General features: G+C 34.6%; 1 protein-coding gene across 3 annotated transcripts in view; it reads right to left on the bottom strand.

Moving 5' to 3' along the window:
- Positions 1-15347, bottom strand: part of LRPPRC (leucine rich pentatricopeptide repeat containing) — a 93643-nt gene that overhangs the window by 54632 nt on the left and 23664 nt on the right. For all 3 annotated transcript variants that reach the window (XM_068939659.1, XM_068939658.1, XM_068939660.1), the window contains exons 12-20: positions 12786-12904; positions 12035-12128; positions 8441-8510; positions 5530-5557; positions 3158-3215; positions 1936-2042; positions 1644-1721; positions 1224-1280; positions 390-503 (exon numbers count right to left, since the gene is read on the bottom strand). In XM_068939659.1, the coding sequence (XP_068795760.1) occupies positions 390-503; positions 1224-1280; positions 1644-1721; positions 1936-2042; positions 3158-3215; positions 5530-5557; positions 8441-8510; positions 12035-12128; positions 12786-12904 (725 nt within the window). The remainder of the gene's footprint in view (positions 1-389; positions 504-1223; positions 1281-1643; positions 1722-1935; positions 2043-3157; positions 3216-5529; positions 5558-8440; positions 8511-12034; positions 12129-12785; positions 12905-15347) is intronic.

Below are 15347 nucleotides of genomic sequence, written 5' to 3'. Positions count from 1 at the left end.
TTAACAACCTAGTAATATTTGAATTGCAAATGACTAGTGCATGTATCAGTTGCTTGACAATCTAGATATAAGAGACCGGAGCCATGGCTTGAAAGGACATTTGGCATGTATGATAAACCTATCACAGCTGTTACTATCATTCACTTTGCAGATTATTGTAAACAAACTTCAGCAACCCCAAAACATGCCATTCAAGGTGTTGCTGAAATTAGTTAACCTTTTGATTTAATTGCTTTTTGCACTTATGTTTGATTTATAAGCATCAAACCATGAAACCTCAAGCACTGCACTTGTCTTTGCTTAACTGTGTCTATCCATAATACAGTCATTTATGTCTCTTTAAAAATATAGCTATGTGTTTCCAATTATCGCTGCATTGCTCAAGATACCTCTTCTTCACAAAGAGCGTGTATGAGTTGTTTCAAGACATCTGTAATAGGCTGGTTTTCAGCTTTTCGCTTTTCTAGTTTCTTCTCCAAAGTAGACACGTCAGATTTAGCACTCTAAGTGGAGGTAACAGAAAGAATGTCAATTACAAAACACCCTTCCCCCGAACAACTTGTCGGATCACTTTAACGAAAGACAGACAAAATAATTCTCTTTCATAGTATAAGAAAATTTTAATCATTTAAGATGCTTTTATCTGTTTAAGTAGAACATACTAATTGAAGATTTGAGTCAGAATACAGTTAAAAAAGCATTAAGTAACATATCTACAAAGATTCAATATTACTATTTCTCTCATATTCAGCTCTTTGTGCTCAGGGAAGCAAGGTATAGAAGCCTGGTTCCTTTTCCACCTCTGCTCTGCTCAGATCAGAGATGTAAAGACTTGACACTCCACCATTAGTAGCGGTATTGATTTATACAGCTCCTGCCACTCAGGTGGATTCGTCTAATTTACAAGTATGAATTAAGCTTTATTCTACCACTGTTAACTAAATTTAAACTTTTAAAATATATATTTACCAGATAAGAAAACTGAGGCAAGAAACTTCAACTTGGAGCCAGCTCCAAGGTCAAGCATCAGGTCTATATGAAAATCTGGATAGTATTTGCTCCTACACTGGAAAGTAACCTCTGAACTTTAAGTGACAGACTTAAATAATGTTAATATACTTCCAAGACCTGGAAGCTACTGATTATGCTTCATATAACATCCATACCCAAACATTACTATGACTATGGTAAAAATAAGTGTAGCTGTTGGTGAATTTACTTACTTCTGGAATGTTGTCAGTAGACAGATTTTTTTTATGAGGCAGTAGTAACCTTGCATTCTAAAATGTAGTAAGACATAAGACATTACTAACTCAGGAAAAACGTCCAATTTATAAGTAAGCATATCATACTAAAAATGTTGTCACGTTAATTCTATAATTAAGTTTCAAAAAAAATCTGTATTTTGAAACATTGACTTTTTTTTGCAAGACTGAGTTAAAAAAGCACTTTTATATGTATTTCTCTAAAACCTTCACATGGGAGAATAAAAATAATTTCAATGCTTAGTGAAGAATTACGGATAGGTTAAAAGGCTTGCAAATAATCATCACAAAGTTACTTATTTTGCAAAGAAGAATATATTCACAGAGCACACATACTCCATTTTATAGCTGCAAGGTAATTGCCATAGAAGCACAGACCTTAATTAATTCAGGAACTTGAGAGGAGTCCAGCAGTCTGCAAATGCCGCTGTAGTAGGTTGTAGGGATAACTATATTCTGTACCAAGAGGTGGGGAAAAAATTATATGAGTTTTGAAACACAACAAAACTGAAATTTGTCTAACAGAAATTATCTCAGATGTAATTCAAGTCTCCAGCTCTTGCATGTCATTGAGAAGTGGTCTGGTTGTACTTAAAAGCAGCAATTTCAAATCTAATAGATACATGTCAGGCAGGACAGGCATTATGTAGCAAAAAAAATGAAATGGTACCATCTTCTTCAGCTGATGGAAGTATTGTCTCAAATGCTCCTCCTTGGCCTGTACCTCTGAGTCACTCATGCTGTCAATCAAGTGATAAAGAAAATAGCCAACAGCTTCTGTGGAAAAAAACAAGAGAAAGCATTCCACTAAAATTACTGAGACTGTCATGTTATCAAGATTAATTTATAAGAAATCATTTTGGTGTGAGATGTCACCCTGATGAGAGGCTCTGAAATGGCAACAATGATCACTGAGGCATAGAGATTATGTGGTTTGGGAGCACATATCTAACTGGTGAGTGAAAGGAATATTAATTATTTTCAGACCTAGTGACAGCTTTTCAGTACGGAATCTTTCTTCAATCTATTTTTTCCACTACTGTGTGACAGAAGTGGTACTGCCCAAGGCCTTCCCCCCCTTTCCTGCCCGCTACCCCAAATAGTTGCCACAAATATTTTGTCATTGCTCAAAAGAAAAAACAGAATTCTAACACTTTGCATATTCATTCTGCATATTTTACCCATTATATTCCATCATCAAGCTATGCTAAATATTGTAATATAAATATAAAACATAAACATTATTTTAACTGTAAGGTCAAGTCATACTGAAGGACTTACCTGTTCGCTAATAAAAATCAACATTAACAGATTTTAGCAAAAAGTACTATGATTCTCATCTATTCAAGCATAAAATACATGGGGTCTTACTATTTAAAAACACTAAAAGCACCAATTACTTGTTTTCTCAAAAGGTTAGCTTTCCCCACAAAAAACCCTCTGACAGGAGGGAAAAACTGTTCCTTAAATCCAGATTGTATGAAAAAGTACACTTGCTATGAAATAATAGATTTGGGATGTTAAGTACCATTTTGCTTCACAAAATCGAAAGAGCTACTAAAGGTAAAACTAGATGGAAAGATTGCCTTTTTTTTTTTTTTTAAAGTATTTATACACTGATACTCTGTTCATTCTAAATCTCTATTTTGGTTAATATATTTAGAAAAATAAATAGTTATCAGTAAGATTTTCTTATAATTCAAAAAAAGAACAGATCTCATGGATCTCTCAAAATATGCTGATTATTAGGATAAGGATTTTACCCAACATGTTTTCAAAATTCACTTTCAAAAAGAAGCAATCAGTGTTTACTGCTGTAATCCCTCAAACCCATCATTACACAGAAGAACGGATTTGTGGATAAGTTACAATCATAGAAATTGAAACTCTACCAGTTGGTCCTGGAGGCGTCAGGCAATAACGTTCATCCTTGTACAACAGTTCTGTTATCTGGTAAGACAGAATAATCGTACATTGCAGCCAAAAAAAGCAAGCAAGGACAAATAGTATCCGAAATTGAATTCTCAAAATAATAAAGCATCTCTCTGCTAAGGTATTATTCTTTACCACATCATAGTAATTCACTAAAAAATACAAGGAAGTTTTTTTTTTTGTTGTAAATAATAGGTTTTTCTTAAAAAAAAATATACTGCAAACTGAAATGCTTTCTGAGGTATGGCAGTAAGACAGACGCTCTACTATTCTGTTTATGTATCATTCTACAGAAAGTTAGTGATCGTAAGACATTGCTTATAGTAAATATTAACCAATGTCACTTCTGGAGATGCTAAAATTATGTTCTAATTTACCAGAAGGCTGACATTGCACCATAAAGCTTTTCTTTTTACATTTTTGTACTAGTAAATTCATAAAGAAGAAAATATGATTTATCATGCTCTATTAAATATAACTAGTATAGTTGTTGTGAATAAGTGTAATTTTGACTGACAAAATATGTCTCTATAAAAATTAATTGCATTCTGTATACTTTGACTAAATTTAGCATCTGCTCTATCAGTCTTATACAGATTGAAGGAATAGGTAGATTTTACTTCTTCTGAAAAAAAGAAGCCTTTACCCTGGAGCCCCCATGTTCTACCTGCAAGTGCTTAACCTAAACCATATCACATTTTAAAAATTCATTTGACTGTTCCTCAGGAAATCATCTTTACTCAAAATCCCAGTTTTCAACTATTTCAGGAATTTTGCTTTGTCTGCTATGATTCTAGAATGCAACCTGAAATAAGCAGGAGGAAGATGCATTCTCACTGTCAAAAAGCCATCTGAAGTAAAGGTGGAAGAAAAGGAACCCTCACCTTCATTTGTTAACGGAAATGAATAAACAAAGCCAGAAAATATCAGATGTGCAATTAAATCACTTTCCACTCTACCAACAGCACACACACTGGGGACAGTTACACTACAGCTTTCTTCTGCTCCTTTGCCCTCACCCTCCAAAAATAAATCAATACACAGAAGAACCAAGTTCTGTGATAAAAATCAAGTCATGACAGCATAGTTCTCCTACTGAATCAAATGTTAGAAGACACTGAAAAGAATGGATTATAGAAAAAATGAATATGCATTATTTTTAACGCTAAGTAAATTTTGATCTCCAAAGTCAGCATTTCCTGTTTTAGAAAAGCTAATAAATGCATTTACTCATAAATCTAGTAAAGATGACAAAATGCACCCTTCCTCCATTGTGGAGATCAGCAGAAGTAACTCAAAATGTTGCTTTATGTGCAGACCACCATTATTTTAGTTCGCCAACTGTCCTTCAAATTTTATTCCACAATTACAGTATAGTCCAAGAGTTCCTCTTTTTTCTTAAAAAATACAGAAAAGGAAGTATAGAGGTAGAGGACAAAAACATCCTCTGACCAAAATCTTTACATATCAGAAAAATGTAGGAAAACAGAAAAAATCTTTACCTTCACAGTTATATTTAATTTATCTAAAAAATCTGCATTAAACAGTGGCTTTCCAAATCGCAATAACCATTTCATCCTAAGATTTCCTTCCAAAACTTGAAATACATCGGAAAACTTGTGGTACTTTATTAGTCAACAGGTACTGTATCTAAGAAAAAGACAGAAAGTAAAGTGCTTCCCTTCCCTAATTTTATAACTGCATCCCAGTCAGCATTTGCTAACATTTCCTTTATTCTAGTACTCTGCAAAAATATATTGTGGGATATCTTTCCAAAGTAGTCCGCATCAGGGAAGGCAAGATGAGCAGTCATCTCCATTTGTGACTAAACTCAGGTGATTTCCTTCATCTGGCTTTGCCTTCAGTTTAAGTTATATTATATAAACATGAAAATCCTAATTGTGCCTTGTTAGCAGTTTCGTATTGATTGAGGGGATAGGAAGAAGGTTTAGGGAAGGCAGGAAAGGGAAATAAAAAAGTCAGGTGGGAAAATCACAGCAGGCTTTGTTTCTGAATCTACAACTACGCACTACCTTCAGTGATAAAAACATGGATCTAGAGAGAAATTGGAGTAGCATAAGCCACACAAAGTGGCAACACTACTTTCTTTTTTCCCCCACAACTACACTTATCAGCCCGATTTGAAAACACAATTTCATATGGTTGTATAATCTGCCACTGACGAATGTCTTGCTCAAATTACTGGGGCAGGCAATTATCAGGTTCAGAAATCAGATTTACAGTAATGCATTATAAACATGCAGTGCTTGAAGAACTTGATTTGAATCCATTTAGAAAAGCTTTCATTTATAGCATTACTGTCTTCACTTACCTTGCTCCAAAGAGGTACATCATCTGAGCTGAAGAGGGCAGCAAAGGATAAGAAATTAAAAGCAATGAGTGATTTTTTTTATACTTGTGTTCTTTTTTAAAGGATATAAACCATAATAACACCGATCTTGATAATTTCCTTTAAATGATTTAACAAGATTAAATATTTACCCCACTGCTTAAAACGGACACTAACTTTGTACAGAGTAAGTGGTGTACTTTTTACTCTACAGCATATAATCTTGTTTTCTACTAAGTAACTTTCAAAATGACACAGTAATACAAACAGATAATGAAGACTAAGGAAGGATATTTTTAGTTAATCTTTTACCATGTGGTAGTTTTACTTTCTTAATTTTATATTTCATTCTATTCAGCATTGCATGAAACTCACTTTCCTGAAAAGCAGTCACATTACCTAGCAAACAGTCAAAACATGGAATTTTTTTTAGGACAGAAAACTAGACTCCTGTACATTAAAACTATATTTTTAATATGGATGGATAACTATGAACATCTACAAAAGTCTTTATTCAATGGGGGAAAAAAAAGAGCAAGCAGTCATCTCTCACTTAAAGTATAATGCTTATTACAGAAAATAACTAGAAAACAAAACATAGAAGAGAATTCTCCTTTCTTCCCTCACAGAGCTGTGCAGAACTAGATGGAAAGCATTCCTCTGTACAGCATCCAGTTATAACCAAACACAGAATGCTAACCAGTTCAATAAAGTACAAATTACAGGAATCATGTCAGTTTTTATAAAACATCAATATTCTATCAAGGAACTATAGCTTTTTGACAATTGTAAAAGTTTAGGGCTTTATTTTATTTATTTTTATCTATTCAAGCCTATGAATCATTTATTCTTTTCATGCTGCTGCCACTTGTACTTGAAAATGAGCCAAATACAGATCCACACAGAGAAGAAAATGCTATCTATGAGGTTAGTTAAGCTTTCCCAGGTGAACTCGCTCCACCACTGACAGCATGACAATGAATTGCTGATATCAAATGCATCAATGTCCCAAAGTAGTTGACTTTGGAATAGCAATGGTACCTCCGATAGATAGAATAGGAATACTTTGAAGTAGTAACTAGAGAACAGCAGCTTCAATACAAATCCATAAACTACTTTATTATAGACATTGTTCACGTATCCCTTGTGTCCATACCCTGGGCTTTTGTATGTCAATCCTAAACTCTGCTCATTTGAACGTTCAAGGCCAGCATTTAGTTATCAAATTTTACTGAACTTAGGTCTTGAAAAAGGTATAGTGATAATCAATATATTTTTCTTCTAACCTTCCATACGCTCAACCTTCATTTTTAGGCTCTTCATGCTGCTCAGTTTAAAATTAAAATGTGAATTGGCACGCCTTCTGAAGCAATATAGAGGTCAAGTTCAGACACAGCCAAGACTGATACGTAACTCGAAGCCAAGCAGCAATAAAGGCAGACAAGAAAAACTAAAAACAAAGCCAAAAACTGTTTTGCCACATTTACAAGTGGCAAGGAGAGGGGCAACAGTAAACTGACAGATGTCAAGTAAAATATTTGCTCTCCTTCAGAACTCCGAGTTTTTAGCTCGGTTGTTCAATGACAATTTAAATCATAGCATTTAAATCCTAACAGTGGTAGCTTTCCCTACTGAGGGGAGTTTCACTGCTGAAGAGAGTAACTCTTCCACTTAAGGAGAGTATGATTCTTCAGCAGCTAATTTTCAAGCTGATAATGCTTTAAAAGTTACTTTAATCGCATTCTGAACTTCTGCACAACTTGTCAGGAGTAGGGGTATTTCATGCTAGCATTGGCAGGGAGGTGTGGGAAACATTAGTATGGCTTCCTTTCTAGTGCGAGTCCTACCTTAATGGGATGTTTATCTGTACTTGCAGACAGCAAATGCAGACAGAAGCGATTATTTTAATTAATACATCTGAAATAGATGATTCTGGGGCTGACTAGAGACCCCTGTTTGATCTAAAGCATTATTGCACTTATCCTTTGGAAGTCAAGGTCAGTTCTGGTCTAGTTAGCGTGCCCAAATTGAACCCTGGTTTGCTTTTTCTCCTTCTTTTCCCTTGGTAGGGCGTGATCGGCTTGACAGAACTTGCATTTTTACTAGGAAATTACTTTGGCCGTATTCATCTGGTATGTGTTACCATATCTAACCTAAACACAGCTGCCTTTAGACTCTGGTCCCGAGTAATACTTAGGTGACTTCTATGGTTCCCCATGGCGGAGATATACAGCAAAACAATGCAGTCAGATGGTTAGGACTATGAATGAAGTAAACAGGAAATGACAGAAATGCTTGTTGATTCACACAGGTTTTCATAAGCCCAACACAACCCTGCAAGTAACTAGAAACCCTCCATACAGAATGGGACCATGTGGCTGTAAATAAAAAGTCACCACAATGCAGCAAAATACTAGGGATTTAGTGTGAGCATTCAGAAGTCCTACGAGCCCAGAGGGCACCGGAAGATACCAGATGGGGACAATGCAGCAGAATATGCCTCGTTTACTGTAATACTTCATGGTGATAATCTTTAGTGGAATCATATATTTACATGGCAGTTTACACATACAAAAGTTAACTAAAATTAAACACCAAATATTTCTTACCTTGAGCAATTTATACCTTGTCAAATACCAGAGAATAAACAACATTTATATAACATCAGAAAAGTAAAGTTACTTTAAACCCAATAGACAAAATATGCCAAAGAAGCCCTCAGATACAGTAGAGCTAAGGAAACTAGGGAGAGCTGTCGCATTTGTTACAGCCAGAACCCTACTTTTAAATTCTCCAGCACAGAAAAAAAAGACTATACAGACTTGTGGTCAAGGAGGGGAAAAAAGAGAGCGAACTTAGCTACAGAGAAAAGTCATTCATACAGCAACCTCACCTTTTAAATCCCCAAACGAGGCTGTTTCTAAAATGACGAATATCAATAGAGGGTGTGCTTGCTGAAGACACTGTAAATGAAACAAATGTTTCTAAATAGTCATTCTAAAAAAAGGTCCAAACTCCAATAAGTCAACTGGTCGTGTAAATTAGGACAGAAAAATATTTTGTTGATTTAGTAAATGCTGAACAATGCCTGTAAAACAAGAAACTTTTCTAAAAATATCATGGTTTTTTTTAAAAGTCCTGGCTTTTATCAGCTCTTAATATGCTCTCTTTCCAAAGGGGTCAAATATTCTAAAAGGGAGATTTTGACTTTTCAGTGCCTTTACAACCAACAGTTAATACCTGCTAGTCTTCTGTGCAAATCAGTGTTAGGAAAAAGCACTCTCCCTGTAAAAATTCAACATGACCAAAGAAAAACTGTTAAAACAAAGCAAAAAATCTGAACAACCCCAAGAAAACTTAAGATAGTAATCCTCGCACGAATAAAAGAACCACTACAGGAATATGGATTGGTATTTGCATTTCAGACTGAATGCCTGCTTTAAAATAGGCTTCACAATTGTACCATTTTTTACCTTTTTTTTTTTTTTTAGGTGTTTGTTTCTGCTTATATAAACTACCTGACAAGAAATAAAAATTAGTTCTGTCTGAAGTGCTATTGTCAGAATTAAGTTAAACATAAGGGGAGAAAAAAGAAAAATAAACCAACATCCTTTAATAGTCCTGAGCTGTAATAGTGCTAAAGGCTGATATTTAGAATATTGGATGAACACAAAAGAACCTGTAATATCATTTAAAATTAGATGCATCTTAGCACTCATTTACATTTATGCCCCATGACCTCATCTTTACGTCTTTTCTTGGCTAAATATTTCAAATAGTTATACCTTCTCCATCCAAAGTAGTTGTCTCTCATTCCAGCATTACAGCACCACAAAAATGCATCTACTGCTCTCTCTCTCTCTCTCTCTTTTTTTTTTTTTTTTTTTTTTTTTTTTAAGTCCTGTATGAAGTTATCATCATTTAAATTCAGTATTACAATAGAATCAACTCCTCTGAAAAACTCAGGGGTTGAAAAGGAGGCTCTGGGCCCCTCCAGCGAGGCCTGTAATATTGCATAACGTAAAAGAGAACTGAAATAAAACCACCAGCTCTTTCAGAACTTGAGAAACAGAAGGCAGAATAAACACACACTAAACTATTCCTCAGTCTAACTCCAGCCATTTAGAAACTTAAAACAAAAGTTGTAAATGCATAAATGTTTTATTTTAGTTTGAAAGTCTCCGGTGAAGTTGACTTCAAGAGACCCTCAACACAAATCTTCCTCCAGTGGCATATTAAACTTTTTGCTCCTAAAAAGACAAGCATAAAGCATCTTAGCATGCTCAGCTGCTGCTGACAATCGGCAACCTGGTTTCCTTAGCAACAAACAAGTCTGAGAAAATCAAGTGGTTGACAATGAAGAGGAATGAAATGGCATGATAAAGGGAAAAAGCAGCTCTCATGTACACTGCCTTATATGCCTAGATTCCTCAGCTGATGTTCCATAGCTTTCAGCTTGTCAGTAGCAGAAATCTATACATTATAAGGTATGAGAAGCTGAATCAATACACTTAGATAGCAACCAGCATTACTACCCAACCTTCATGGCCCCTGACTACACTGATGAGACAATCTTGAACTATTTCCCACATCACATCTATCTGCCCTCTTTGTAATACTGCAAAAGAAGCCAATCCTTCCAAAAATTCTGCTGTTTAGTGTCTGTGCCTTACCGTTTCTTAGGTGCTAATTAGATTTATCAGCATTCATTTCAGCTTGGTAGACTATTTACAGGAGTACCTTCCTTTAAAGCTTGAGTTCAAAAGCAATTTTATATGATTCCATGAATTATTAACCCGTGTCTTTGTAAAAAGAAATACTGCTACAAGAATTAAATTCAGCACACAGACAAGAACTAAATAACATACTATGTAAGACTAATTTCATGACAGTAAGACAGTATACAGCCTGTCGATAACACAAGCAAAACTGACTTTCCCAGTTAACCAAAATGGGGTGTATGGGGACCTCTACTTTTTCATGTAGGCAAAAAATCCCCTAAATATTTTAATTTCCAGGAGCTCCTAGTAATTAGCCCACTGGTCCCATTTCATTGCTCCTAGTAATTAGCCATCCTTTCAAAAAAAAAAAAAAAAAAAAAAGAAAGCCTTTAAGTCTACATTTTTCATGGTTAATGCTTTTTGTAATAATAAGAACAAAAGATGGCAAAATGTAAAATGTTAGGTATCTCAAAGATTCCTTAACGGATACATTACAAGAATTAACTAACTAGTTAACACAAGAATTAACTAACTAGTTAACACAAGAATTAACTAACTAGTTAACAGCTACTTAGTTGTCAGCATCATTTGTATTAGCTACTGGAATAAAAAAAAAATACAATTGACGTATTTGAGTTTTATAGGGATACTTTTTAGAAGTTTAATATTAATCCAGCTTCTTACTGTGACTTTATTCATGTATATGAGCAGAAGTTTACTTGCAGTTTCACTATTAGCTTCCAGTTAATACTGTTTTCAAGTCTCTACACAGCTGCCCAAGGCCATGGCGTACAGACCACAAAGAGCTACCTAGAATTGTTTCTATATTACAGTTAAACAAAACATCTAATGACAATTCCAGCAAGAGATTGTTTAAATGTTTGCCTCACCCCTGGACAAATAAAACTGCTGTTTAAAAAGAGATTCTTCTGTATCAGATTTAGTCCAAATTCAGGGATTTTATTAATGAATCGGTACACGAGGAAATATAAATCTTATTTGTTTAAAATTTTGAAAAGAAACAGCATACTCCTAGTTAACCATGCAAATTATCCTATTGTAACTATTCAGTTAATAACGTATAGTAACTTTTGCAAGCACTGAGCAGTAGAACAGTTTTTGGAAAAAAAAAAAATCTTTGAGTTAAATCATTAATTCATGCTATTACAAACTTATCACCTAATTACCCTGTCAAAGTCATATACACAGCTTCCTCAGACACACCAGGAGAGCAGCCTCAATTTATTGTCAATACCGATCATTTCTTTAAAGTTGATTCAGTCATTAACAATTCTGTAGTACTTCAGAGCCATATTGTTAGACTACCATCACATTGTAATTGGTATCACGAACATAAAACAGAAGCAATCCCGCACTGAAGTCTTTACAGCCATTATGCAAGGCACATTGTTTCCTTAAGACTTCTTGAAATACCTGTGAGACAATCCTAATCAGTGCACGAGGCAGTGATTTCTAAGTATATCATATAAGTAAATCTTATGGCCCATTTCAATATAAAAAAAGGTTTTAATAAAGATACGCTGTCTGGAACTGGCAGTTTCAAAGAACAGTCTGACATCTTTTCACGGGTGACCTCACATAATAAAAGCCTTGCTACTTCTCAACTATCTTTAAACCTCATATATTAATATATGTAAATCTCAGCCTAAAACCAACCTGTGAGCAGTACTGTAAGCACATGGTAACATGCAACATTAGAGATACTTTGTAAATACATGGTAACATGCAACATTAGAGACACTTACATAGAGACAGAACATTTTTCAGTCTTCCATGTGCTGCTTCATATCTTATTTCTGCTATATAGAATCCAACAGTTTCAAAAAGGCAGTTATTTTCCTATAGATAAAAATTAATCATTATAGATAATCACAGACATTCTGATACTTAGTATTTTTTAACATTTCCTTCCCACGGGACACCAGCGTTCTTGCAGCGATAGCTGATGACAACACAGAAGGTGCTCTATAGAAGTCTACACAGCTAGCTAGATGAGTTGCTGCTGATCAAAATTTATCCAGTTTTTGTACTGAAACCAAATGCAGGGAAGAACGTTACCAGAAACACAAAGACACAAGGACAGTTAAAAGTTTTTTAACCTGCAATCCTGAACTCAAACAAGTACAAAACAATGTATTAAGACTAATTAATTACTGAAATATTAATACTTCTCACCCCCCTCATAAAGAGAAGAACAACATGAATTCACTATGTTTATTATTTAATTTTCCCACTTACGGAAACAAAAAAAAACTAGGCAAGACTGAAGTAAAATATTTCCGTTAGTTCTGAAAAGGAGAAAGAAAGGAAGCCAGAGAACGGCATGGTAAACAAACCATCAGTAGAACAACTGTTTCAAAAATAATCTAAAATATACCAAACAGGCTTGATCATATCAAGCTCACGTTTAGAATACTACTGGGATCTAAATCTGGGAGCGTATAGAGAAACACACTATGCAACAGTTACTTTCATGAATTCTGAATTTAAACTCACCTGCAGCTGAGTACGGGCAGTCTCAATATCAGCAAAATTTTTAAAAACATAGTCTGTGTATGTTTCTGCATCAAGTTCCACTCCCAACTCATGCATCACTTTCAGGACCTCAAAGATACCTATCAAAGCAAAATGGGAAATTAAGCGTTTCAAAAAATGAAATTTGAGAAAGACATAAGAATAAACTTTTTTTTTTTTTTTTGAGAAGCAAAGGACTTATCCACTTCCCTCAATGCAAAATCCTGAATTTTAATTCTGTACTATCAAAAAGAGCAAACTCTTGGTTAGCTTGAAAATTGATAGCATGCAAAGTTATTTTCTAACATAGGGAAGATATGCTAAGTACTGTTAGTCATCTTCATAACACATCTTGTAAAGCTATACATTACTATTAATATTACCATGCCTGAAAAAATAAAACTAATTTGAAGTTTATTCTAGTGTAGATAACCAATTTCAAGATAAAAATGCATTCTTCAATACATAATACATTCTTAGCTTTGTTCCTAGCACCCAACCCTAATTAACAGGCCAACTTTCAAGATTTCCACGGATTTGTGTAAAAGAAAATAACATATTTGTAAGCAAATAAGTTGATTAGCCTTCATTTCAATAAATCAGTTTCTACCTGCAAATTCAGAGAAAATCGGGAGCATCCCAAATTCCTATAAACCCCAATGAAGCTATGTCATAACTTGCACAAACTTGCAATCAATTCAACCAACCAGACTGTATATTATTATTGTAGGTATGTATTTGAAGACAAATACCAAATCTTAGTGGATTTCAGCAAATCTTAAAATACTTCAAAAATATTTGCTGAAATCCATTTTGTGCTGCTTTTAAATTGCTTACACTCTTCTGATTTGCAGAAACCTCCTACAATAGCCCTAGCTAGCAAACTTTGAACTCCTGTCAAAACCTATACAGGTATTACCATTTTTTGCTGGTGTAAAAATGATTTGTCAGTTGCTGCAGGACACCAGCACCAAACAGCATATGTTTTTTTCAACTTGCATTTCATACTTATTACTTTAAAAATGTAAAGTTTCCCAAAGTCCCCATCTTTGCCCTGGAGTGCCACCTATGGAAAAGTGACACTTCCATGAATATTTTATGCAGTGCACTACGGTGCAAATAATCAAATGTGAATTCCCTTTGAGCACTTAAAAATACATGCAGGCAAGTCACACTAGATTAAAGTCGCATCATCTGTTCAAGTTTGCCTTAAACAAAACTCTGCCCAATTTTGGCCCAGAATCTGCAAAATTATGAATAAAGAATTAATTACAGTAAGTCTTTCTTGATACCTTTCAAATTTTGACAGCTAGTTTCTATTTCACGTTTGCAGCTTCTCAGAAAATGTATTAAGCCCTCTTACGCTAAAGCCTTTTCGAAAGTAACCAAGTTCAAATCTGTATTACTGGAAGTAACTGTCTGAAGACAAAACTAGATACCACAGGGAATGAGGTGCAGCAGCCTCAGGAGATTTGGGTTCAAACGCGTATTTAGAAAAGAGCAGAAAATGCAACACCAATGCCTAGCAGACATCTGTCACAAAAGCATTACATGACCTGGCACGGTTCCTGAGTAGAAAAGGGTTATGTATGAACACTGGAACACGAGCAGAATATTGTGATGAAGACTAAGGTATGCCAATGACAGTATCAAACATAGCCAAATTAATCACAAATTTAAAAACAAACAAACAAAAAAAAGAACAATGCTAGCACATACTTCCTCATTTCTAGGGTTGCTGATGCAGGAGTCTTTTCGAATAGAAAAAGAATACTGAAAATCAATACAGAATCTTATAACTTTGCAAACATTTTTCACCTCACCGAGAGCAGGAACTGCTTTATTATTAAATGTCTTCCCCAATATGAAGCAAGAGAACATTCCCAGTTCAAGTAAAACACTGTAATAACGTCAAACATATGCAGAAAAGAGGATGCCTCTGCTTTTGGAAAATATTTGCTCCTAATAACAATATTTGACAACACACTAACCTCTTTCACCTTGAACCAAAGAACAGCCTAAAAAAGCATAGGCAGAACTGCAACCACATATACCTAGAAGACTGAGTGGCTTAAAAGCAACAAAAAGATAACAAAAAATGTTCAAAAATGTTCATAGCCAAAAGATCTTCTATAAAGAACTAGTAATTCTTTCTGTGAATTAAAAAAAGAGAAAGTTATTTGTTCTTTTACTAAGAATTAGTATCTTCAGACTATCTGATAGTTCATTCAAAAAGTCTGCATTAATTTTAACTTCTTTAAAAATATTTGCTTTAGACTTGTCTAAATCCTGAAATTATCCAAAATTCTAGTATTCTTCTGTCTTTGGGAGAGGGGACTTTAATGAGGGTAATATAAAATGCAGCATTCATATCAAAGTTTCAGAATATTTCTCATTGCAGAGAATGCTCAAAAATTCTAGCTCCTTTTTCTTAGATACACATTAGTTCTTTGGACTCATATGACCTCAGAGTAAGTCCTCCAGCCGTCCCCCTTCTTGACCAAGATCCATTTTTTGCAATCTTGGATTAAAGATTGCAGGAGT

Source organism: Struthio camelus, chromosome 3 (assembly GCF_040807025.1).
Source record: "Struthio camelus isolate bStrCam1 chromosome 3, bStrCam1.hap1, whole genome shotgun sequence".
Classification (NCBI taxonomy): Eukaryota; Metazoa; Chordata; class Aves; order Struthioniformes; family Struthionidae; genus Struthio; species Struthio camelus.
The sequence above is the reverse complement of the archived record's forward strand: the minus strand, read 5'-3'. Positions and strand labels throughout refer to the sequence as shown.